Below are 25,528 nucleotides of genomic sequence, written 5' to 3'. Positions count from 1 at the left end.
AGTTAGAGGTGAGTGTAACCTTTTATTTTATTTTCAGCATCTTGACGACAGAACATTAATCAACAGGGTCAAAGATCCATGTCATGTCAGTTACACACTGACACCAGCTGCAAAAGAAGAAAAAAATACTAAATATGTATGTCCTTTTCTGTGGGACACTTGAATGAATACAAAATAGGGTGAATTCTGCAAGTATTACAGTACAAAACCGTTACAGATACATCCGAGAACCCTGTAGAGACATAGATCATGTGTACAATTGTGACAGGATGAAGATCTAACGATGTATCTGAGTGATGACACTGTATCGGTTAACCCTCCCTTCTCGTCCATAACTAACTTTGAGACAAATATAGACCCTTTTTCCCCCTCCAGTCAGCTGTCCTTCTGAGTCGAAAACTCCATGGAGCAAATATTCTCTATAAATATTCTTCTCAAAAAATACCCGGCACGTATGGTGCTTACTTGGGAATCAGACAGCCACGATCACCTTAAATCTGGACAAACAACATCTGTCCCTTCATCCATTTGGCAGAGCACTCAGTCCTTACACAACAACATGTCAGAATTTGATAATTCATGTTTGAAACAGCACATTGAAAAAACCCTGAACCCATTTGTGTCTGGCTGGTCTTAAAAGTATAGACAGAGTAGAGAGTTTCAATATAAAAGATAAAGATCACGCTTTTTCAATGAATAGATCTAGGTCTGATTGTTTTTGTCTTTTTGGGATCAAACTGATCTCGATGAAATCATGTTTCACAATCAAGTACGACATGATTGTGCATTTGTGCAGTGTGTTTCTAATTCACACATTCTGTTTCTGTATTTCCTTGTTGTTTTGAATCTCTTTTACAAGGCAGATATAATGGATGTTGTTTTTCATTACATCGTATTCAGTTGAGATTTCAGTTATGTATTAACTGAAATCTCGTGAATAACAATACTGCATGAGACACATCAAGGCCTTATGAAAGACGTCTAAAACCTAACCGACGATATTTACTGGAAAGTTTAGGTTATGGTCTTACATTAATGACTGCGAGCTCAGAAAATAAAGTTACAAAAGCTTATAAGATTGGTGATAATACTTATATCCACTTTGATTCACACTCAAGAAACAAACACATCTACAATTACAATATGTATTGATCTTCTCCCTTGCATTTACTTTGTATTTGTGTATTGTCAAAATAAATACATGAATAAATAAAATATCTTAAACAAAAATATGAATAAAAAACACTGACTAATATATATATCTGTAAAAAAAATCCCACAAAGAAAAAGTACATTCTGTTAAAAGGTGCTACCTTAACAATAAGGCTGTGAAAAAGGAAACAACAAAATACAAAAGGGAATTTCCGAACACATTTTCATTGTCTACTGCCTCTAGAGTGGCATATATCCTTATAAACAGACAACTATATCTGTCTTATTTTTTGCAAATAAATTGTAAATAATCATACGTAGCTGGTAAAGACAGCTTTAAATGGGCTAATATTTATTGTTAGTTTGTTTCTGTGCCCTACCTAAGTTCACTCGACATCAGGACGGACCCAGAGAGATTGAGAGAGGAAGGAGAGGGAGAGAGAGACAGAGAGAGCAAGGGAGAGAGAGAGAGAGGAGAGAGAGGGAACAAGGGAGAGAGACAAAGTGGAGAGAGAGGAAACCACAGGGGGCGAGAGACAGAGAGGGAGACATACAAGGTTCAGGTCAGGCTTATAGACAGGTAAGGAGGAAAGCACTTGTGGGCAGTGGAGAAGGAATGTATTGTGAATTAGGAGTCTGTGGTACCAGTAAAGGCAGATTGGTGAAGGGTGGAGAGTTCCCAGCAGTTGTAAAAATCCTACAAAATAAAACGTTGATAATCCTCTGGTTGAGGAGGAGTGTAGGGTCCGTTATGAAGAGTGGATCTGGACATCCAGCAGCTTTGCCTCCAATCTGCAGAAAAAAGTATTACATCTATAATTATCACACAACAAAGTCAGTTAAATAGCATTGTGCGTTTTTTTTGCAGAGGCAAATGTGTCATTTACAATCTGCTCAATACCCCCTTGATGCATGTATACAAATGTGTATATGCTGCCATCTAGTGGTCAACTCCACACATCTCTCAAAAGGCTTGTGGGAATCGCAACTGAACTGTTAGCATTCAAAGTTGTTGAGAAAGTATCGTCCCCAATAGGTCGGTTACTTTGTGTCCCACAGATGTTGCCTTTTGCACCAAAAGGTCCTGCTCTTGTGCTCTTGAGGGGCTGAATATGGATGTGCGGGTCCGAGCCTGGCTTAGCTGGGCACAAACAGCAATGGCCACCTACTGAGGCCTTTCCCATGGCCCCCTCGGGACAGATTGAATCCTGAATGTCTTTGAAATGTAATTAATTATTCTGGATTCTCTGACCGAGGGGGGATTCATCTTAACAAAAGGGCCAATTGAAGGAGAGTGGGCTGACGGCAATTAAATCAATCTGATTAATCCTTTCTGAAGGAGGACAATGAAGAATCGCCGCAGAGCTCTCCTCCACTGCCGCCATGACGTTTAAAAACAGGAATGTAAAGAGGGGCAACTCTTATTCAATTTGTCCATGAATCAAGCATTCAAGTCATGTCGGCTCTGTTGTATTAAATCATCAAAAAGAAGGAGGCTAGTGTAAGTGTGGGAACCTGGATTGCAGTGAGTGGTTATTGATCTCCATTCATGGTAAAGTGTCCAGACTTCCTGTCTCAACACTCTCTGTCTCCGCTATGCTCTCGTCCAAGCGCCCGGTTCCCACCAACCTGTGGTGAGGCCACATCTTACACTGCTCTGAAACCCAACAGAGGCTTGAAACTATTTATGAATGGCCCCGCCCGCCCTTGACCTTAGTCCACCTTGGCCCCGCCCACCCTTGACCTTAGTCCACCTTGGCCCCACACGCCCTTGACCTTAGTCCACCTTGGCCCCGTCCGCCCGCCCTTGACCTTAGTCCACCTTGGCCCCACCCACCCAGGACCTTAGTCTACCTTGGCTCAACCCAACCAGGACCTTACGCCACCTTGGCTCCACCCACCCATGTATTTACTCCACCTTTGCTCCATCCAACCAGGTCATTATTTGACTTTAGCTCCACCCACCATAGAACTTCATTCCAATTTAGCTCCAACCCCCCCCCTCCCCCCGAGCCTTGGTCCACCTTTGCTCCACCCCCCTGTCTGTCCACCTTGGCTCCACCCCCCGGTCTGTCCACCTTGGCTCCACCCCCCGGTCTGTCCACCTTGGCTCCACCCCCCGGTCTGTCCACCTTGGCTCCACCCCCCGGTCTGTCCACCTTGGCTCCACCCACCTGTGAGTCTACTTGCTGCGGTGCTGTTGGGGGTGAGGGTAGGGCTGCTGAGGCTGCGCTCGGTGCTGACTGGGGTGGTGGTGACGGGGGCTGGAGACACCTCGGCTAGCACTGATGCTGCTGCTAGCGCCGCTGCCGCGGACGGAGGGGGAGGAAGAGGAGGAGGAGGAGGAGGAAGGCTGTGGTTGGTGGTGATGGCCGGCCCGGATAGGTTTGGCTATGTAGGAGAGGAGAGGGAAACACATTATGGAGGCTGTAATGAGGCAACTTCAGGAAACACACAACGAAAATGTAATCAATATTTATTGTTTTTTCATTTTATTCTTCTATATATTTCTTCAACTACAGATTTCTACTGGTTTAATAAAATACGTTGGTCATTTTCGATAAACGTTAAATCTTAATGAAAGTATTAGCACATAATACTTTGACAACATCCGAGGTTATGGTCGTAGGACCGGGCCTGTGAGGCCTTTTGAGACAGCGGGCTCTATCAACCAAGTTGCCATGACGACGATGCTGACCCACCTATCTGGGAGTGCCCTCTCCTGGCCACGTTCTTGGAGCGCAGCGCTTCCTTGATGCGGTCCACCTCCTGCTGGTAGCGCTTGCGGTCCTTCATGGCGCACTCCTTGGCGGCCCTCAGGACCCCCTCCAGGGCCTTAACCCGCTCCGCCGTGGCCCGCAGACGCTTCTCCAGCTTGGGCAGCTCGCAGCGCAGGTCTGCGTTGTCCCGGACCAGCTGGAGCACCGAGACCGGGTCGGAAGGAGGTGTTGTTGGTGGTGGTGGTGGTGGTGGTGGTGATGATATGTATGTTGAAGTGGAAGTAGGTGTGTGCAGTGTAAGAGTGGATGTGATATGTAGTGGAAACATGCGTAAACATAATTTGTTAATAGTTAGCTTGTCTACATCTAAGTTTTGTTCTTATGTATGTGTATGTTTATTTGTGTGTGTATGTGTATGTGTCTTTGTCTGTCTCTCTGTCTGTGTATGTATGTGTATGTGTGTGCATTCGTGTGCATGTGCAAAAATTTGTGTGCTTGTGCGCATGCGTGTGTGTGTGTGTGTGTGTGTGTGTGTGTGTGTGTGTGTGTGTGTGTGTGTGTGTGCGTGTGTGTGTGTGTGTGTGTGTGTGTGTGTGTGTGTGTGTGTGTGTGTGTGTGAGATCTGGTTCATCTGATCCTACCTGTTTGTGGACCTTAGTGAGCTGTTCCAGATTGTTCTCCAAGAAGACAATTCTCTGTTTCTGAGCCAGACTTCCTCCCGCCTCATCACTGTCATTCTCTGCACTCTGATTGGACAGGAACGAGGAAGCACAATAGGTGAAACAGATGGGAATGCGGTTATACAACGCCTCAATCAAAACCAGATAATTAGATGGTCGGTAAACACATGAACCTGTTCTTTGTAACTTCTTCCCTGCAGCCATCAGATATGTTATAAGTACGATTTGTTGATTGAGTCTTCTCTGGATGCATTTAATTAATTAGGCATTTGAACTAATCTTGTTTATAATAGTGATGGCTGTGTTGAGTTAATTTGCAGGAAATGTCTGAAATGCCTTCCTCTCTCTACTTCTCACTTGGTATGTGTTCCAAGATACTCAGGACACTTAATATGGATTAACTAGTCAAATTCAATACGTGCTTTTTCCAGATTGACACAAAGGCCTCTGTGTGAACTTAAAGGGTAACCTAGAAATAACAAAACACCACTTAATCTTGAATTCATAAATTTGCCATTGAGACTAAGCATCTGCATGGTGCTCAATAAGACATACTGAACAACCACCAGCAACGGTTTTCGGTTATCTAGGGACATCCACAACAGAGCTGGTTTGACTATGGAAATATGGAATGCTTTCACACTCCTGTGTGTGTGTGTGTGTGTATGTATGTGTGTGTGTGTGTGTGTGTGTGTGTGTGTGTGTGTGTGTGTGTGTGTGTGTGTGTGTGTGTGTGTGTGTGTGTATGTGTGTGTGTGTGTGTGTGTGTTTGTATGCCTACTTTGTTGTACTATCATTTCAAGTTTGTATCCTACAAAATGTATTTTGGAGACAAACGAGAAAGAAGATATATGTAATATATTTGCATTATTGCAACACTGCAGTCTTGACATAGACTTTGTTTGTTAAGCGTGTCTGTGCACTTGTCATGTTATAAGGGGTCAGGCCTGCACAGTGGGTTAGGGTTAGGGTTAGCTTGTAGGTTTACAGTACAGTCCAGTCGATACTTACATTCTTCACTCGCAGGCCCATGTCATCAATGAACAGCTTGCGGAGATTGAGAAGTGTTTGCAGCTCTTTGGTCTAACAAGGTGTTTGGTCAAAACATGTTGGGAGTTAGCAGGAGTTCTCCAAGCAAATATGAATAAATAGGCTTTGGCATTACAAAAACATTTAAGCCCTCTTCTATTACCGATTTTAGCTCTCTTCTACAGGCAGTAAATAATATAAATTTATAATCGTGCCATTTTATAATTTTTGCAGGGTGCCATGTGAGCAATTTCAGATAGCCAAGCTCTTCGATCCAAAGCATGGTGCACAGATTGATCAATAACATTAACATTAACACGTCATGTCATAACATACCACTGTCTCCTCCAGACCCTTCAGGTCATCTCTCGCTTGCTCTCTTTTCTCATTGGTGAACCTGAGCGGGAAAAGGTGCACAAGTGCAGTGTTACCACGGTCACTTCAGAGCGGCCTGAACGGTCACAGGGATGTTGAGTCGAGCCTGCGACAAGACGCTTACATGAGCTTCTGGAGCCTCCTCTCCTTCTCCTGTTCCTCTGCCTTCAGCTTGTCGTAGTCGGCGTGCATCTTCTCCTGCTCAAGCTGCAGGCCCTGGTTCAGACTGGGGGACGGGAGGACACCCGTCAAACATCCCTTCAGACAGCGTTCCATAAGAGTTGACTTCATCAAGTGAATTCGAGTCATTCTAGTCATCGAAATACATGTAAATAACAGGTTTATACAGAATAATCTCACGCACCTGCTAAAGTGTGTTGTCTTGTTTTTTCATTTCTGTATTCATGAATAGCTTCTGATCGCATATACAGTACAGTAGCCAAACCAATCTCATGTATGCGACTCATGCCTATATTACAGAACTCTTTCCTGTGCGTGTTGTATGTTACTGAAGAGAGCGTTATGTGGCACTGATTAAGAAAGTCCACCTCCATCACCGGGCAAAGATAACCACATATCTATTTGGTAGGGTTAATGGACGTTTCTTCTCACAGCTCTAATCTAAAGAACAGTGAAACCGCGAGTGTTGCGTTCACTCACTCTCGGAGTTCGTCCAGACTCCTCTTGTTGTGCTCTATCTCGTCACGGAGCCGGGAGAGCTGCTTCTGGTGGACCTCTCTGTGGTTCTCCATCTGCTCCTCCAGGGTTCTCTGTGGGAGCCATGCGAGTGATGTGAACAAGCCCTGAGGTTCTGGAAACCCAGAGGTAGAAGTGGTAGTCGAAGAAGATAAAGGAAATAAAAAGAATGAATACCTTGATCTCCACGGCGTCTTGTAGTATGGCCATGTGCTCCTTCTCCTTGTCAATCACGTCCACCTCTTGTACTTTCCCTGAGGACAAAAAGACGATCCCTTCACTAAGTATGTTCTCAAGACATTTTGACCAAAACTAAATCAAAATACAGACTTTGTCTTTACCGATGAGGAATCGCATTATACTGCTTATTATTTCTCCTGATATAACATTTCTGAGGCTGTTTCCTGAGCGGTTTTGTTACCTTTTGCCTTTTTCTTACAAAGCATCTTCCATTTGGAACGAGCTCTAAAAATCCTTGAAGTTGTGTGCTTTTGTTTCACTGAGAGAATTTGTTAATCTCATCTCCCTTCCAACAGAATTCTCCTGCATTGACTGTAATTGATAATGTTTATCCAAATGGATGCTGATACATATTTTGTTTTACTTTACTTTATTGTATTATTTACTTTATTTATTTATTTTTAGCCGATCTATTAACCTTCACTGTACCCTCGGCACCATTGCAAAGGATGTTTTTTTCCCTCAATGTGTTTTCCGAGGTTAAATAAACCAAAAATATTTGGTAGTTTGGTGCCTGAGGCCAACCTTGAGCCTTAAGTTTGGCCACTTCCTCCATCAGCCCATCCTGGCTCTCCTCCAGCTGTCTCTTCTTCTGCTCCACGTTCTGCATGTAGTCCGTCAGGGACTTGATCTTTGCCTGGTGCTGTTGGAGGGCAGAACCATGAACCCAGAACCTTCGTCTCACTTGTTGCGGAATATTAAATCACAGTTACAGTCTCAAAGGGTTCACAGGACACATTGAACGACCCCCCGACCTCACCCTACGCCTTCTAAAGGGCAAGGAAATACTCTGAATCTGAAGAAAGAAACCAGGGAACGATAGCATAAACAAGTAAGCAAGAAGTTATGAGGAATGAGTTCAAGATGAATCAGACATGTGAGCAGTGTCTGTTTATCTGGGACACTAAAGGAGTGATATTTCTGCCATCTTGCTCGGTGCAATGGGGAAGTGGTGGCTACTAGTGAGCACGCTGGTAACTACCTGTCACCTAACTGTCAACTATCACCCAGAAGGCTCCTTCTCCTCCACCCTTTTGTGTCTCCGCGCTGGTTACCTGGGAGATGAGCAGCTGGCAGGAGGCCAGCTCCTTGTCGTTGGCCTGCGCCTTGCGGGTGGTGTCTGACAGGCTGCTCTCCAGCTGCTTGCTGCGCTTCACCAGGGACTTCACCTCAGACTTCATCTTGCTGACATACAGGCGGGCCATAGTGAACTCCTCCTCCATGACGCCGCTCGACTCGGTCATCTGAGCACAGAGAGACCAAGGGAAGAGGTGGGCAGAGACTCTGGGATATAAGGGAGTCCACCCGGGGACAATACTGACATGCCCAGTCCAACCTAAAGTGACTACATCACAGCCCTGGCACATGGTTCATATGGTGATTTATCATCCTAGTCATGCCTCTCCACAGGAGTGTGCAAACTGCCCGTCCTAAGCAACATCGGGGCAAGAAGGCGACTACATATATGTCATGGCTGTGAATGGACTGCAAATAGGAGTTTTGCTTAAAATACCCTAAGGGCAGGAAATATGTGGGGCATCTATGTGCACCTCAAGAAAGGTGCATCACGGCGCATCATGGTGATATCAAAGTCATGAATTTCCCTTGAAATTCAGGTTTAAATAAGGGTCACTCCCAGCTTTGATACAACTGTATGTTTACATAAGGGTGTCTAACAACTTTGATACAACTGTTGATTTATATAAGGGTCCCTCCCAGCTTTGATACAACTGTATTTATATATAAGGGTCCCTGCTTTGATACAACTTTATGAATATATATAAGGGTCCTTCCCAGCTTTGATACAACATTATGCATATATAAGGGTCCCTCCCAGCTTCGATACCACTGTATGTATATATAGGGGCCCTGCCAGCTTTGATACCACTGTATGTATATATAGGAGCCCTGCCAGCTTTGATATCACTGTATGTATATATAGGGCCCCTGCCAGCTTTGATACCACTGTATGTATATATAGGGCCCCTGCCAGCTTTGATACCACTGTGTGTCTATATAGGGCCCCTGCCAGCTTTGATACCACTGTGTGTATAAATAGGGGCCCTCCCAGCTTTGATACCACTGTGTGTCTATGTAAAGGCTTACAGCTTTGAGGTCGCTGGTGCCCAGGACACTGCCTATGTCGCTGAGGTCTCTGAGCAGCAGGTTGAGGATCTCAGCAGATCTCTTTTTGTGGTGACTGCTCATCTCCTGCAGCGTGGTCAGATCCCTCTGCACGCCCTGCAGGTCGTTCTGAAACACACACACACACACACACACACACACACACACACACACACACACACACACACAGTTGGTAACGTCATCAAAACACAGCACGTTTCCCATGTAGTATGTGTCACAGATGATATTTATTGCAGTACATGTATTGGCCACTTGGGGGGGCTGCAAGGACAAAACAGACAAACAATTTGGTCTAGAAAGCTGCTCCTCTTTTAGGATGTGAACTGATGCACAGAGGAACATTCCACTTCAAGTCATTTTCATTTCATGCATTGACACTAGATGTCCTTTCTGTGATGGGACACGCGTCCCGTGAGGAGGCTCACCGTCTTCTGGCTGAGCTCCTCATTGAGCTGCACCGCGTTGCGGTTCATGTTCTCCACCGACTGGCTCTTGTGGTCGTAGTTGACGGCCAGCTCCTCCAGGGCCTGCAGCACCTCTTTCACCTCCTCCTTGGCCGAGTCGTTCTCCCTCTGCAGGCGCGACAGCTCCTCCTGCAGGCGCTCGTAGTCGCGGCGCGAGGAGGCCAGCATCTGGACATAGAGAAGGGTGGAGGGAGGGTTGGGTGGATGTGTGGATGTGTGGATGGATGTGGAGGGATGGATTAATGTGTAGATAGATGGTTGGATGGATGTGTTGATAGGTGGACGATTGGATAATGGAATTATGATGATGGTCAGAAAACTGAATTAATTGATGGCAACAAAGGAACTGGATGCATGGTTGGCTAAAATATCCATCGGAATCCCCATCGATCCGATGGCTCTCCAGGGACGTCCTGACATTATAAAGGAGCACTTATCTACAAAAGACTAAATTATAGAGCGACTGTTGTCTCTTCTGACAGGTAAACCATTTTCAAAAGCTACCTGCTCTTTAGAGGCACTTGAAATACTGCCGCAGTGTTGCTATGGAGACGGCCGCCGCACCCACGCAAACACTTTCTAGAAAATTGCTTTCAAGCCATTATTGTGATGCAGGGCCGTGAGTAGGTGGGGGAAGTACGACAGGGTTATAATAGAGAAAAATGAACTAAACAGGTTCAAATTAGTATGTTGCCTGACACAAGATGGTGCTAGAGTACAAAGGTATTTAATCTAGTTTTCATTTTCTTAGTACATTATGTTCAACGTGCTATTTGGGCGTTTACATTTAGGCCTGTTTAGCCCGTCGCTGATGGAAGAGTATTGCGCTACAGTATATAAATAAAATCAAGCTTCTGTAAAAGGGGATCCGTGTAATTTGACATTGCAAGGTGGCGTTTAATACTGTAGGCCAGCATGGTTCGAGTGGAGGAGAGAATACTATCAATGAGCAGGCCTTACCTCATCTTGATCGATCATCTGCTCTGAGAGCTTCTCAGACATCTGACTGTGTTGGTTGATCTCATCATCCTGAATATAGACAAGACACAGTGAGTCAGCATTATCGCCTCCTGTTACGGGACGCCCGCATGCTCGTTTATAAATAACGATTTTAGAAGACCCCTGTTAACTAGGGCCCGATAGATAACGTAAATGTAACATATACACAAGTTTACAATTATTCTTACTGGTTAATTATAAATTCATTGACTCATTTGCCTCTGGACATATCAATTGAAAGGCCTTGAATATTATCAATTATTTTAATCTTTGACTACCTCCTTGTTTTCATTTATGAAATACCAAGTTCAAGAGAGCCCACCAATATTGTCATATTGTATTGCACCTAATACGATATCATTTGAATTACGTAGCTGGCAAACAAGCATGTCAACTCATTTCCTTTACCCCTGAAGACTTTCTATGTGTGTATACTTTGTGTATATACACCTCTAGTATGTGTTGTACACCGTGTTGCCTCTGGCTGGGGTTTGGACGCCTGTAAGCGACTCTTTGCCCCTCTTCACTCGCCGATGTCGGTGTTTCTGTGTGTGAGCCCACCTTGTCGTCCAGCTGCTGGTAGAGCTCCGTGATGAGGTTCTCATACTGGGTCTTCTCCTCGTCCGCCAGGGGGGCGGTGGGAGGGGCCAGCGTCTCAATAGTGGGTGTGGCCTCGCTGCCACCGCCACGCTTGCTCTCCTTGTTGCTCAGCTGCTCCTCTACCGGAACGGCCTCACCTGAGAGAGAGAGAGAGAGGGGGGGGGGGGGGGGGGGGGGAGAGAGAGATACATAGAGGGAAATTATATTAACAACAATAAATCAGTCCGATTTTGAAGATACATAGATAGAGAGAAAAAGAGAGAGCAAATGAGAGAGAGAGAGAGAGAGAGAGAGAGAGAGAGAGAGAGAGAGAAAGAAAGACACATAGAGAGATAAATAATATTAACAACAATCAAAAATGTGTGTGGTCTGTACAGTAAGTGTATGTATCTATCAGGATCTGTAGAGTCGACAGAGGCTCTAGAAAGCAGCTACAAGGCATATCCAGCCATCCTGCTGAGATGGTAACCATAGCGATAGACATTCTGCCAGCCTCCTCTTTGCTGAGTGAAACATTCTGCTGTGACACAAGTCCCAGTCTTTTGCTCCCATTTATTACGCCATTTTGTCTCTTGTTGCCTATCATATTCAATATTTTGACATTCATTTATCTTCCACAATGTGACAAGGAAAAATATAGCCATATCCCCAAAAAGGTTAAATATTCATCCAACCCACAACACATCACTAACTAGATTGTTACATTGAGCCACTGTCTGTAAATGTCTGTTCCTCTTATTATGTCTGTTTTCTGTTTCTTATAATGTCCCTTTATTGAGCACCACAAGATAAGATAAAAATAATGATGCACCATGCATGGGTGCAGCTCAGGAGACTGTACCACTCTAACATGCTTATTAAGATTCTGCCCAGACACAACCCCACTAGGAACCCAAGTCACGTCCGATCAAAACATGCTTCCAGGCTCTCTGTCTTGTTGCTGTAAGCCTAAGCTGTCTTTGTTTGTTTCTCTCTCTCTCTCTCTCTCTCTCTCTCTCTCTCTCTCTCTCTCTCTCTCTCTCTCTCTCTCTCTCATCCCCTCTTTTCTGAAGGTACTCATACAGAGTTGGCTTCGGATGTATTGTGCATGATTAATTCATGAATTAATTAAAATGGAAAAACAAACTGGCACACTAACCCTGTCACTTACCTGTTCACCCCCTCTCTCAGCCCCTCACTCACTCATTCCTTTTGTGCTTGCTCCCTCTCTTCGATCGCCTCCCGTTTGTCTCATGTTTCCCCTTTCACCACCACACACTACTGCCAGTCATGTAAACCTCCCTCCTCCTCCCTCCGCCGTACCTTTCCTCCAGCGCTTCAGCTCATTCTCCAGCTTCTGGATCATGATCTTCAGACTCCGGGTCTTTTCCTTCTCCTTCTCGTACTTCTTCTTCCACTCCTCGGCGGTGAGCTCCAGGTTCACCGACACCGTGTTCTTGATGGTCTTTGCCCTGAGAGAGAGGGGTTCATTAGGGGTTGGGGTTCAGCGGCAGCACATCATTCAGCTCAGGTGGACCGTGGGATGGCTGAAGGTCGGAGGGCTGGGTCAGTGTGTCTTACAGGGAGAGGGGGCGGTGGTGTCTGCCCTGCATTGTGGGACATGCATTGTTACCCCGAAAGCACACCGAGTCTGAATATAGCGCAATGGATTCTTTTTTAATGGCTTCGGGCGGGACTGAAGTCTATTTGGGCCTTGAAAATGTGAAAACCTTTTTTTGTCCTGAAATTCAAAGTGTCTACGAAGTTACAAATAATAATAGGGCTCATATAGGTCATTGTCATTATTTTTGCGTGAAGACATCTCAACAGGTTTAATTTGTATTATAAACATAATTATCAGGGTCTTACAAGGAATAAAAAAGACAAAGAATGTAATTAAAATCTAAGAAAAGTAAGAAAAAGCTAACCCTAACCCTTACCATATTATATCAAAATAAAGTACATTGGTACACGGAAATGCTGATTATCGTATTCATGGTTATTTTTCTCTACAACCAAGCCTCAAACAGAACACCGGCAGACTGATGACTGTCCCTCTGCTGACACCGGCTTGTGAAGGTCACGGCGGTGTCAACCGTTTATTATGGCCTCTTAATGTCTGTCTGCTCTGCCCAATCTACCAGGGGATGGCTCACATTGCAGCAACACACTTATAAATCACAGCAGAACCCTTCCATCTTACCCGCATCATTAAATGGATCAGCCACTGCACACACAATATGGAAAGACTGCCTCATAAAGCCGTGTGTGACCGACTGATAATACAGTAAAATACATAATGGGAGCGATCTCGCTTTTTCATTTGCGCTGATGAATAACAGAATAGAAAGATTAATAGAAAGCAATTTAGAAATAGTTTTTTATAACGAGGGCGTACGCATATATTAGGATTGATTTAGGGGGAGATGCAGGCGATGCCTCCCCTCAATATTTTGAACATGTCCATTTGTCCTCCCAATAAAAACATGTAAGAAGCAAAGGACTTTTACTTACTTAAACATTTGACAAAGCCATTGTTCTTTTCTTCATAAATTGATAAAAAAAAGTGGTTCAGAGAGATTCTCCAGAATGCCAGAAATGAAGAGTTTGACAACCAAAATGTGGTGTGGTGAGGGGTTGACCTTTACTGTGTGAAATGCATGGATGTTGGGTCTGGGAGAGTGGTGGTGCGCCCACCTCTGTCCGAACATGAGGGTGGACTTGGTCTCGGCCTCGTTGTAGATGGACGGCGAGCAGCAGATGACGATGGTGGTGCGACAGTTCCCGCCCAGAGAGTCCTGCAGGATGCGGGTCATCTTGCTGTCTCGGTACGGAACGTGGGTTTTCTACAGATCACAAATGGGACACATGGAAAACCCGGGTGAGCGATGTTCTCTATGATTTCATAAGCTGCTCAAGTTTGTGTGTCTAAGACAACCAAGTTCATACAAGAATTATTTTTCATGCATTATCAGCATGCATGTTTCTCCCCCTCTATACATGGTTGTTGTTGGACAATGTACCAATCTAAACAATTTGAATTTCATTACTTTTATTTGTAATTATATAAAAGGCGATACAGCATCGGTCTCAAAACAATGGATTCCTCCTAGGGAGGTCTGACTTCCTGTCTTCTTGCAGTCTATATTGAGCGTTGGTAAAATTATATCGCTATTATATACCGACCACTTCCTGAGCGAGAGCACAGTGATACCTTCAGGCAAGTGATACCCCTCCCTTGGGCAAATAACTTCTTTCCTCACCAGAGTAAACAATGACAGACTGACAGACAGACAGACAGACAGACAGACAGACAAACGGAGGGACAGACAGGGAGACAACTCACGGTTCCCTCGGCCAGAGCAGAGATGACGTTCCCCAGGGCCGACAGAGACTTATTGATATTCTTGGCTTCGTCCAGTACGGATCCCTCAGCGCCCGTCTTACTGACCTGGAAAACAGAGCCAGGGACACACGCCCACAAGGTGTCAAACCACGTGAGAGTACCTGCATATCAGGATTATTAATACCACGGTGCGATAGTTGGTGTGGCGTGCTGTGTAAGAACTAGGTCAGAGGAAGTGACTGGAAGGTGGAAGTGACTGGAAGGTGCAAAATGACTGTGGCTATGCTACATTATGTATAAGCAAAGCAACATGATCAATAAGACACATAGTGCCTCTTCCCGTCCGTCATGCCATTGGTCTGCCAGTGACTGGGTACTTTGCAGTGACTACACGCTGTGCACAACAATTAGTAGGCCTACATATGTTTGCATAGCCATAAGCATTGCATTTTAGGCCTACCGGCTAGACTATCTTGTTTGAATGAGCCTTGTGTGCCTGGGCTGAAAAGGATTGAAGATTCATTTCTGGGTTATGTTATATTTAATAAACGGATACATAAAGTGATAAATTATAAAACAGTGTCTTCTATGTCCTACCTTTACTATTCCGTAAACATGTATGTATCAGCCTTTTGAATCACTGGTAACTGTCCTTGGAACTTGACTTGGCCTGGTAGCTGTGCTAAGATAGGCTCCAGTCTTGAGCTGAAGGCAAGCCTAGACTACAATCTGGGGCTGGTAGCTGTAGGCCAAACTGTAGCTGGGGGCTGGTAGCTAAGCCAGGCTATAGTCTGGGCTGGTGAGTAGGTAAGGATTTAGTCTGAGCTTGGTAGCTAGGTAAGATTCTAGTCTGGGGTGGTAGCTAGGCTAGGCCGTAGCCTGGAGCTGTCAGCTGTTCTAGACCTTAGTACGGGAGTGGTATCTGTGCTAGGCTTAAGTGGGGGGCTAGTAGCTTGGCTAAGCTCTAGAAACAACTAATGTCTATAAACATCCTTGACATGTTACATGCGAGACATGGATGGAAATATGATATGACTTATTGATGCTGGGCTAGGTACCTTGATCACTTATTAAGCAGTACAACTCCTCCATCATCATATAAGGACATATGGGAGCGCACTTGGGAGGAGTACCTTCTCGCTTCCTGCCAGGTCCACCAGGTAGAGCTTCCCCGACAGCTTGGTCTCCGTCTCCACGTTCTCCTGCTTGATGTTGATCAGGAAGATGCTGTGACTGCGGGAGCTGTGTTCGTTCATGTCTGGCAACCAGAGACAAGATTAAATACTTAATACCTTTCATATTGTGGCCAGTGTCCCCCTGAAGTACTGATCTAGTAACAACCTGATGTCGAGTACAGAATGTTTAGAAAAATGGCAGCCTGCTCACTTGTGACGGCCACATGGCGGTTGGCCTTGCCATCGTCGATGACGTCCATCACCTCCTCCGGGCTGGACACAAAACGCTCCGTACAGCCCTTTGTACAGACAGACAGACAGACAGACAGACAGACAGACAGACAGACAGACAGACAGACAGACAGACAGAGAGAGAGAGAGCGAGAGAGAGAGAGAGAGAGAGAGAGAGAGAGAGATGTGTTTCTATGTGGTTTCTTTTCGGGTTTTTATGTATATATATATATATATATATATATATATATATATATATATTAATATTGAGAGAAATACAGATTACAGCCTCACCTTGACAAACGGAACTCTGTTCTTGTCTTCATGAACAGCCAGGTTGGTTTTTGACACTTGGGAAACAAACAAACAGCTGTAAGCTCATGGGTTTAGTCTAAACATGTTATATTATGGTACTTGCCAGCGTGCTAACCACTTACCATCAAGCAAATCTCTGATTTTATCCATGTAGATTTCAAAATAAGAGACCTGCATCGAGAAGAAACAAGTTCATTATTTATAAATATGAAGTTAAACAGGCATAATGGTAATGGACGGAGTAAAAAAAGATAGGGTATAATATTTTATTATTTGATAAAATGGTGAACTATGCTTGTTCATGCACTCAAACACTTCCTGGCACATACACACACACACATACACTAACACACACACACACACACACACACACACACACACACACACACACACACACACACACACACACACACACACACACACACGTCAGTTGGATGAACTGTTCACCATATGGCATATGTCCTTCGCCATATTGGAAATGGCATCGTAGCAAAAAGCCTTAGTGTTGACTCCAGACTTGTTTTGAATTTAATTTATTCATGCGTTCAGTGAGGCCGAGGAACACAGAGCAAAAATAAACAATGTGACGGTGTGAAAAGCTTTCAGGAAATCAACAAGGCCAACCCAAGAGAAGCGGCATCCTGGGTAGGCTGTGTGTGTTTTACCTTGATGTGGAACTCCAGGTTCTCATCCATGGAGTAGATGTGGTCGAATATGTCCCTGGCGATTCGCGGGATGATGCCCATCCCGTGGTGGTCGTGGAGCTTACCCTGGGGGGAGAAGGGTAAAGTTATACGACCACAGGCTAGAGTTACTGCCTCCTACACACACCTTTACCTACATGTGCAACAGATTTGTACTCTTATTTCACTAGTTTTTTTGTAAAGCACCATGAGATGTTTGCGTTTGAAATATGCAATAAATAAATAATTTGCACATCAATGTTTCCTTTTAATATGTTTCCTTTTAATATTTCCTTAAATATATGTGGAAGAAAAACAATGATGGACAGTAGAACAATAATGAATAAATGAAATGAAAGGACAATTGTTGTTTCTAAACCGGTTTTACTTTGAAAATAGTGGCTAAATCTTTACGACATGGCACAAGGATATTTTTCCTGTTATGTCCATATATAAGGTAAACAAGTATTTTATTCAATATCACTTCTGAAAATTGTGTATAGTTTGCTGGTTTGTGTGTGGACATTATTAACTCAGCTGTCTGCTATCCAATTCCAAGCTCCCGGCCCAAGGGAGCTTCCTCATGGCAGATGAATGCAATAAAAGATTATTGACTCTGTAATAATAATGAGCTGAGCACAGGGAGGAATGGTTTGGGACTATCTTAGCCATGTGGGGCTTAGGGCTCTAGGTGTGGTGGTTATAACTTATAGATATCGGACTGCGGTTCAGACTGCAAATGTTTTCTGAATCGCCTTTTTATAAATAATCGCTGGGGACAACTAAAATGGTGGAATGTTTCCCTGGAAACGGGAGGGTGCAAAATTATAAATAAAAAAATGCCCCCCAGTTTTGCGTCTGGGAGGCATTTTTCCTGGTCGTGGAAACAATTAAACGAGGATGGTCTGTGAAAAAAAATACATGTGCGTTATCTTTGAAATATATCTGAAGAAAGACATCAGAAGGTAAATGACTGGGGTTGAAAGGGGAAAGCAAGAGATAATGTCTCGGGATAGGACCTTTTAAATGTTCTCTGCTTATCAAAAGACAAGCAGTTCGCATTTCTAACTGCTTATAGAAATAGAATCGTTTATCTCTTCCTTGTACTCACTTTCTTGCAAGTGAGAAAGACAGAGACAGATAAATACATATATATAGAGAGATATTTCATACTCTCTGCACATCATGATTTTGCCTAAAATTTACTCAGTGGACTGACAATTACTAACTAACACAGACCAACCAAAGCACTGTGAGGCTTGAGAACTAGCCTACCCTTGCACTCCTCTGTATTTTGTAAATCAATCCCTTCAATGAAAAGCTGTACATAGTTAAGAGAACATATAGATTAAGACGGGAGGGTGCAGATTCCTTCAAATGAACCAAACAAATACAAACTCAGAGAGGTGAATGTTTGAGGACAGGTCCTCGGACTGACCTCCATGGTGTGGGTCTTTCCGGATGACGTCTGCCCGTAGGCAAATATGGTTCCGTTGTACCCTCCCAGGACATCTGTAACACAGCAGCAGCAGAAGGCCTCTATTAGCATAAACCAGACAAGGATTTCAACACTAGATCACATGCATCCCATTGAACAACCAGCAATCCTTAATGCGTGTGTCTTCAGGGTAAAGCAGAGTATCACAGCAAGAATCAAGGAAAAGACTAAAACATGTTGATCCTGTTCGTCCAGCCGTCTCTAAAGTGTCTATTATGTTAGTATTATAGAATCAATCAGAGTATCATTCTGATAATGTTAACGGATGTGGTGGCGTTTATTGTAAGGGAAAAAACTGGAAAGCGATTAGGCTTTGATGGAATATATTCAACAAAAAAATAAAACCTTTGACAATCTGCTTGGCACAGGTGTCGTACACCTGCTCCTGGACTGTGGCGGGGGGCAGGACTCGGTCAAACACATAGGGCTTGCCCTGCAGGAAGATGAGCAAAACATGAATCATTCAATTAAACAAATAGCACAAAAAAGACGCAGTGTCATGTCATTCCACTGACTCGAGAATGGTTACATTCTAAGCATATTCAGGCACTGAGAAAATGACTTCATGTATACAATATCTATAAACGTGTAAAAATTCTAATTAAATATATTTACAATATAAAGCAATAATAGTGCATGAGCTGTGAGATGTACAACATGAAAATATACCGTACAGGCTACTGTCAACCGTGGAGTCTAGACAGGAGATAGATTCTTAGCCCAACTGAGACGTTTGTATCACATTATTTAACTCAGCTCCTTAAAAGCATATGGGTGGAGAGAAAACTAAAGCAAAAAAAAAGCATTTTACTTAAAAATGAAATATATGAATCTAGTTTGTGCACCTATGACGTATAGATAACTCCTAAAATCCATTATGATAATAACGCAAGTCAGAAATAGTAGTAATATTCCCATATGGGTTGGACTTCCAGAACTACACACTGACATTGACACAAAGACGATTTATCTACTGTTCAGTATTTACACTATTCAAGCCTGACATTTCTTTCTTTGATGCCAAAACCATGCTGCGCCAAAGACTTCTCATTTGCATTAAAAGCAAACCACATCCCAGGGGCAACACTTAGAATCCCAAGGTTTAGCTGAGAGGAGGCAAGGTTTAGCTGAGAGGAGACACATGACCTTGAAATGAATGTTATTGACAATTCCCTCTCGCTGTCTCTTTCTATCTCCATCTCTCGCTCGGGTAAGATTGAGCTAAGTTAGCTAGGTAGAAGAGACTAGCCCTCTCTGAACTCTCCTTGACCCTTTCCCCCGGTGAATCCCTGTCGCCATCTTGAATATCTGCTCAGTTCACCCAAGAAGGAAGAGTGAACGGAAAAAGCATCTTTTCACGTGCTAACGCATTCAACGTCTATCGCAGAAACCCCACTGACACACGCACAGTGTGAATTATTGACGGTTTGAACAGACACATTATACTGTATTACTGTAGTTATTGATGACATTATATGGTGCTAGGTATTTTTTACTGCCATCCCGTGCCGTCTATAGTGTGTGTGGTGTGTGTGTGTGTGTGTGTGTTTTCTTGTGTGTGTGTATGTGTGTGTGTGTGTGTGTGTGTGTGTGTGTGTGTGTGTGTGTGTGTTTCTGGAGGCTCTCTTTAATGTGAACCACATATCTACAAGAAGGTTCCTTTCTGTCACTCAGAACCCTGAGCCTGTTCAGCAGTGACAGGTCGAATCCCAAAGGCTGGGGCATTTATGAAAGAGAGGGAGAGAGAGAGAGAGATAGAGAGAGAGAGAGAGAGAGAGAGAGAGAGAGAGAGAGGGAGAGACAGAGAGACAGAGGGGGAGAGGGAGAGGGAGCTGGGAACCAAGCCAGAGACACGAGAGTGAAAGAGAAAGAGAGAGAGAGAGAGAGAGAGAGGGAGAAAGAGAAAGAGAGAGCAAAGAGAGCGAGAGAGAAAGAATGGGCGAAAGAGAAAGAGAGAGCAAAGAGAGCGAGAGAAAAAGGGAGAAAGAGAGAGAAAGAGTGATAGGGAAGGGAGGGGGCATATAGAGTGGAATGTTTCTACAATAAGGAACCAGCCAGTCGCCACGGAAACTGCATCCTGCTGGTAGCAGGCTGTGCTGATTGGCTGCCAGGTGCCCCTGAGTAAATGAAACAGGACGTTTGCATGATGGCTGCTGAACGACAGAGCGCTTTCTTGACGTAAATCTGACTCCAACGCGTACCGTGTTGATCAAGCTCTTGAGATGACAGCTCAAAATGCAAGAACATTACACAATATGTGATAGGATTTGTGGATTAGGTCAGTTAATGGTACTATTTCCTAGGTACTCCATCCATCCATATACAAATAGATTAGGTGTAGATGTGTTGAGATGGAGAGGCCATTAAAGGCATTAAATAAACATCTAGATGTATATATATTATTATCTAGACTGTATATTAATCTTTATATTATTATCTTACTATTGTGTGGTTATAAATGTCACACAATGCACAAACCATTGTGCACACCATTTATCTTGCATTTAACTAAGTGCCCTGGTCCACTGATCTAAAATACAAAAGGTCTACATAAGACCAAGCTTGAGACCTACACACACACACACACACACACACACCACACACACACACACACACACTGTCTCTAAAACGCTGGTCTTCCTGTCAATAATTGATGCGGGCCCCCCTGGGGCCATTCTCCGGCTCTGCCACGGTGATGCATGATGTTCCCCCAGCCCAGCAGAAAGAGCCCTGCATGATTGAATCCACATGCTCCCTCCACACGCACACAAACACACACACACACACACAGTGGGGAGGGCTTTGATAAGAGCATGTTCACCTCCCAGCAGGTTGATCGTCCAATTACATCTACCGTGTGCCGTCATGTTAGAGAGAGAGACTACAGCAGACGATTAAAACAATGTTGCTGCTTCTCATGAAACCATGACTTTATTGTCATATGTGTTGGCGTGTGTTTGTGCATGCGCACGCTCAAATCATCTTGTCATGTCTGATGAGGCGTGTGTCCGACCACTCCCCGACCAATCATACACACTAACCCCTTGTCCTCTGTCTCCATGGAGACAAAATTACCCCAGGGACCCCATGCCACGCTCATTCATCTACCATTCCTCTAAACGGACAGATGTACATATTACACACACACACACAGGCACACACACACACACACACACACACACACACACACACACACACACACAATACAAATAAGCTGTTGCTGTGTTTGCTCAAAACAGAGCATTGGAAACCTTTTGTTTTTCTAGGGAGCTTGGACAATTACAAACCGTGTAAGTTGTGTTATTCGATTTTAATAAAATATAAAACAATATTTTTTTCCATATATCACAGCACTGGACAATAACCAACTACCAGTATAGAGCTACCTTCGACAGAAGGATTCAAATTGTTTTAAGGAGAACAGTAGCTATCTAATTCTCTGTTTGAGGAGTCCTTGGTGCACAACCCACGACTGGCCCCTCCACCCAAACCATGTCTAGGGTAACCCTCCCTCCCCCAAAGACCCATCTGTTGGCTGCAGGGGCCACATATTGATATGGAGCTGTAGGCTTATAGGAGTAGCACATACATGTGGAGGCCTACATTATCCTACATTATCAGTGATTTAGTCCATGGAAACGTTCTCCACCTCCTTTTTAAACGATGCTATCACTTTATTGAAATGATTGTAATACATGAGCTCACTTTAATGATTAACTTAGAAAAATGTCATAGGTGGAGCCAATCAATACAATTAACATAACCCCAAGGCCAACAGAAGCCAGCAAAAAAAACACTTATTGTCAAATTCATTCAAAATGGCAGCTGTTGAATGGGAGTGTGGACCCATCTACAGATGGATTTTATACACATTTTATGACTTAGAAAGACTGCTAGGCATTTCCCATTTCATACATTTAATTCACACTACCCATCACCCCTCCCCAAGAGACCATATGTCTTCATCACCACCACCATTGCCCCTCACCCTCCTCCAATCATCACCAGCACCATACATGTTTAAACAAAGACTGGGTTACCGCGGGTAACCATTCATTATTCAGTAGCTAATATATAACAACAATTTTGTTATGCTGCAGTTTGCAATAAAACAGCCAATGGATGCCTTCTCATAATGAGCTGTGTGTGTGTGGATACAAGGTCCCGTTACAAAAACGTCCATATGTGAATATCTATTAAAAGCCTCCAAGAAATTAGGGAAAACAACACGTTTTGCTGAAGTCATTGTGCAGAGCATTTGCCTTTATGATGACATTTCATAGACTCAAATTTTTGGAGCATTGAATAGAGCCTCTCTACTTCATCTCTGTACAGCTAAGTACTGCACACACCTAAGCATATGGACACACAACATACTGTTGGTAAACCGTCAGGTGGTGCTCAGTATGATACAGGATATACCGTAGTTTAGATGTGGTTATTTAACATGTTCTCTATGGGTTTTTTAACTAGGCAGCTGTTCTGTGAGACTCCCATAGAGAGATGAAGGGACTGAGAGCTAACAGTATACTGTCTTATAGCACATTGCAAAGTATGAGTTACTAGGGATTTTAAAGTGTTTAACAGTCAAATATGTGTGGGTTATCATACCTCATGCATTTTTTCCAAATTGATATAATGTCATAATCAGGCTAAAGAAATATTTTTAATAATTGTTAGAAATTAATTTTAAGGAATAGACAGTTGTAGACCCCCAGCATTTGAACTAATATATTCAAAATCCATCCCCTTTGAACTTTGAAATAACACCGTTTGTTGGTAAGTTTCTGATTTATTGCCTCCGTTGTGATGTTATTATTTATTATGATGATCGAACAGATACATCTATACACCAAATACTAAATCTTTTTTTTTTTTAACATTATTTAGGCAGCCTAATCTGTGACCCCTGTGCTCCAGGGGTCCTCAGAGAGACCAGGATACAGCTGGTTGCCAGGACAACCAGCACTAGGAGGAGAAGGCGGAGAAAGAGGAAGCGTAGTGGTGCCTATAAATATGCTTGTCTGCGACAGGCTCTCTATTGGTGGCTTAATAATAATAATAATAGAACTAAGGTGTTGGGGAATATCTCCCATATAAGGTTACAATAGCAACAGCCTTACCAAATACTATATATGTTATGCATTTTCGCTATACCATTTTCTCTATAGGTCCCTATACGTCCCTTCAAAACAAAGGTCAGTATAAATTCCATTAAATCAATACATTGGACTGGTCAGTCATATGACGCTTATAGGACTGAATGAATCAATATCAGCAGGCTCCTTTTGATTCAATGGTGAATACCTTTATATCCCCCCCCCCTCCTCCATCCTCTGGCCATTAGGGAGGATACTTATTCACGCTGGCTAGACTCAGGCCCCTCTACCCCACATCCCTTGTTCATATCCTCCTGCCTTCAGAAGTTCCCTTCTGCTTTAGCGACCCCGGCAATTTTGGAAAATCCACTCATGAATTTAGACATCAAAAAGACAGTGCCCACACTGTAATGGCCTCTGCTCAAGCTGAATGAAGCGGGCGTACATTTCAATCATCTCGGTTGCTGTTTTGCTTGAAAACACACAAAGGAGTTGTTTTTTTGCTTCCTGGGGATGAGGGAATAAGGCTATTAACCTGGCTTTAACAACGATATGTGTATTATGATTCCAAACAAGACATATGCTTTCGTACAGAGATCAGAAAAACAATTTGCTAGGTCCAGCCTGCTCAATCAAGGAATGCAACTCGAATTTTTAAATGATGTGCATTTACACATTTGTTGGCATTTTAATCACTAAGGTGAGGTGGTAAGACCTTAGTATTTTGTTATTCAGGAGGAAGACACAATAGGAATTAAATGAAACTTATAAATAAATGAAGTCTAGAATTAGTCAAAAATACCCTAATAAATATCTAGCACACTTTATTTAATTGATTTGACTCATTTCATTGTTGGCTGACTAGGCTACATCATATAATATTATGCCTAGTAATCCCAAGAAAATGGGGTCATCCTAATAATTAGTCATAATATACAAACTATAGTATGCATATACCTTACATTTGGCTAACTCTGCAGTTCAGTCTATATGTATCATTCCAGTAATACCAGTTAAGACACTAATTCCAGTAATACTATTGAGAGGGTCGGAGGAAACAGAGACCTTGTTGATTAGCAGCTCTTTGTCGTCTGGCAGATGAAGAGATCATGTAATTAGATACCAGACGTTGATAATGCGAATTGTCAGACTCTTAGCTATCTTAACTTCATTTTTATTGGAGGATTCTGTTTGATCTCTTCGATTATTGACATTTTGAGGATGTGGTATGCCTACCGCAAATCTAAATATCCAACAGACAGAAAGGGGGCAATTAACCCAGAAAAACGTAATTGGACGTAAGGATGGCCTAGGATATTTGGCATCACAGACCCAAGAACAACAAAGACTTTCGTATATTTTATAATCTATATTTGTTTAACATATCACAACAAGGCGTCTTTCATCTCAGCCAACGTGAAGCCCAGACAACTCCACAGAAGGCATTACCTCTTATGAGACATCCATGCAGGCCTACCATGTGATAGACGTACGGACACGTGTGTGAATGTTATGGTTTTGTAGAAAGACAACAAACCTCATCCACTCACCGTAATAACAACAGTATCCTCCCCCTTAAATTTGGGGATATATTTGTCTCCCCTGGAGAGTTCAGAGTCGTTGAGTGGTCTGAATCGGCACATCACTTTAACGCCGCACTCCGACGAGTCCCCCATGTCGACGCCTCGGGTGAAGTTCAGAAAATGTTGAGTAATAAACCCCGAAACCTCCGCTGCTCCTGGTTTCAAAATGTTCCCACTTTGGGAAAACGCGACGTCAGATTGCGGGATTCCGCCGTGGTTACACCTACAGAAAGCCTACAACACGAGCAGACGCCCTCCGTTCGAACAAGCCATTAAAAACTATTTTTTATTTCTACTTCCACCTAAAACTAATGTGAGAACGTAATTGGTTAAACCAGGTTTGCCTATTTGTGTATCGAGGTTCCCGAGTATGTACGCTAGTTTATCCTCGGCTCGTCTCAACATCAAAGTGTGCCGCTTGTGCCATCCTTCCTACCGCAGGAGCCAGACCCGTTTCCCAGGGATGCGCTCAGCATCCCACCAAGGTCCACTCGAGAGGCTGGAGGATCACGTGGTTAT

The 25,528-nt window shown here is 43.5% G+C and overlaps 1 protein-coding gene across 1 annotated transcript; it reads right to left on the bottom strand.

The window, feature by feature from the left end:
* Positions 1 to 1,646: 1,646 nt before the first annotated feature.
* Positions 1,647 to 25,102, bottom strand: kif5c (kinesin family member 5C; the record flags this gene model as incomplete). Its single annotated transcript, XM_079731724.1, has 26 exons — positions 1,647 to 1,944; positions 3,327 to 3,543; positions 3,855 to 4,068; positions 4,514 to 4,618; positions 5,564 to 5,635; positions 5,918 to 5,978; positions 6,081 to 6,182; positions 6,617 to 6,726; positions 6,830 to 6,906; positions 7,418 to 7,535; positions 7,948 to 8,136; positions 8,999 to 9,145; positions 9,463 to 9,669; positions 10,462 to 10,530; positions 11,062 to 11,237; positions 12,403 to 12,551; positions 13,777 to 13,925; positions 14,426 to 14,530; positions 15,559 to 15,683; positions 15,812 to 15,899; positions 16,126 to 16,181; positions 16,269 to 16,317; positions 16,812 to 16,916; positions 18,268 to 18,341; positions 18,673 to 18,760; positions 24,977 to 25,102. The coding sequence occupies 25 exons, from the start codon at positions 25,100 to 25,102 to the stop codon at positions 3,335 to 3,337; spliced, it is 2,970 nt and encodes a 989-aa protein (XP_079587850.1). The 3' UTR covers positions 1,647 to 1,944; positions 3,327 to 3,334.
* Between the last annotated feature and the right edge of the window lie 426 nt (positions 25,103 to 25,528).

This window comes from Pollachius pollachius (assembly GCF_949987615.1).
Source record: "Pollachius pollachius genome assembly, chromosome: 3".
Classification (NCBI taxonomy): domain Eukaryota; kingdom Metazoa; phylum Chordata; class Actinopteri; order Gadiformes; family Gadidae; genus Pollachius; species Pollachius pollachius.
This window is presented reverse-complemented; position numbering and strand designations above follow the sequence as displayed.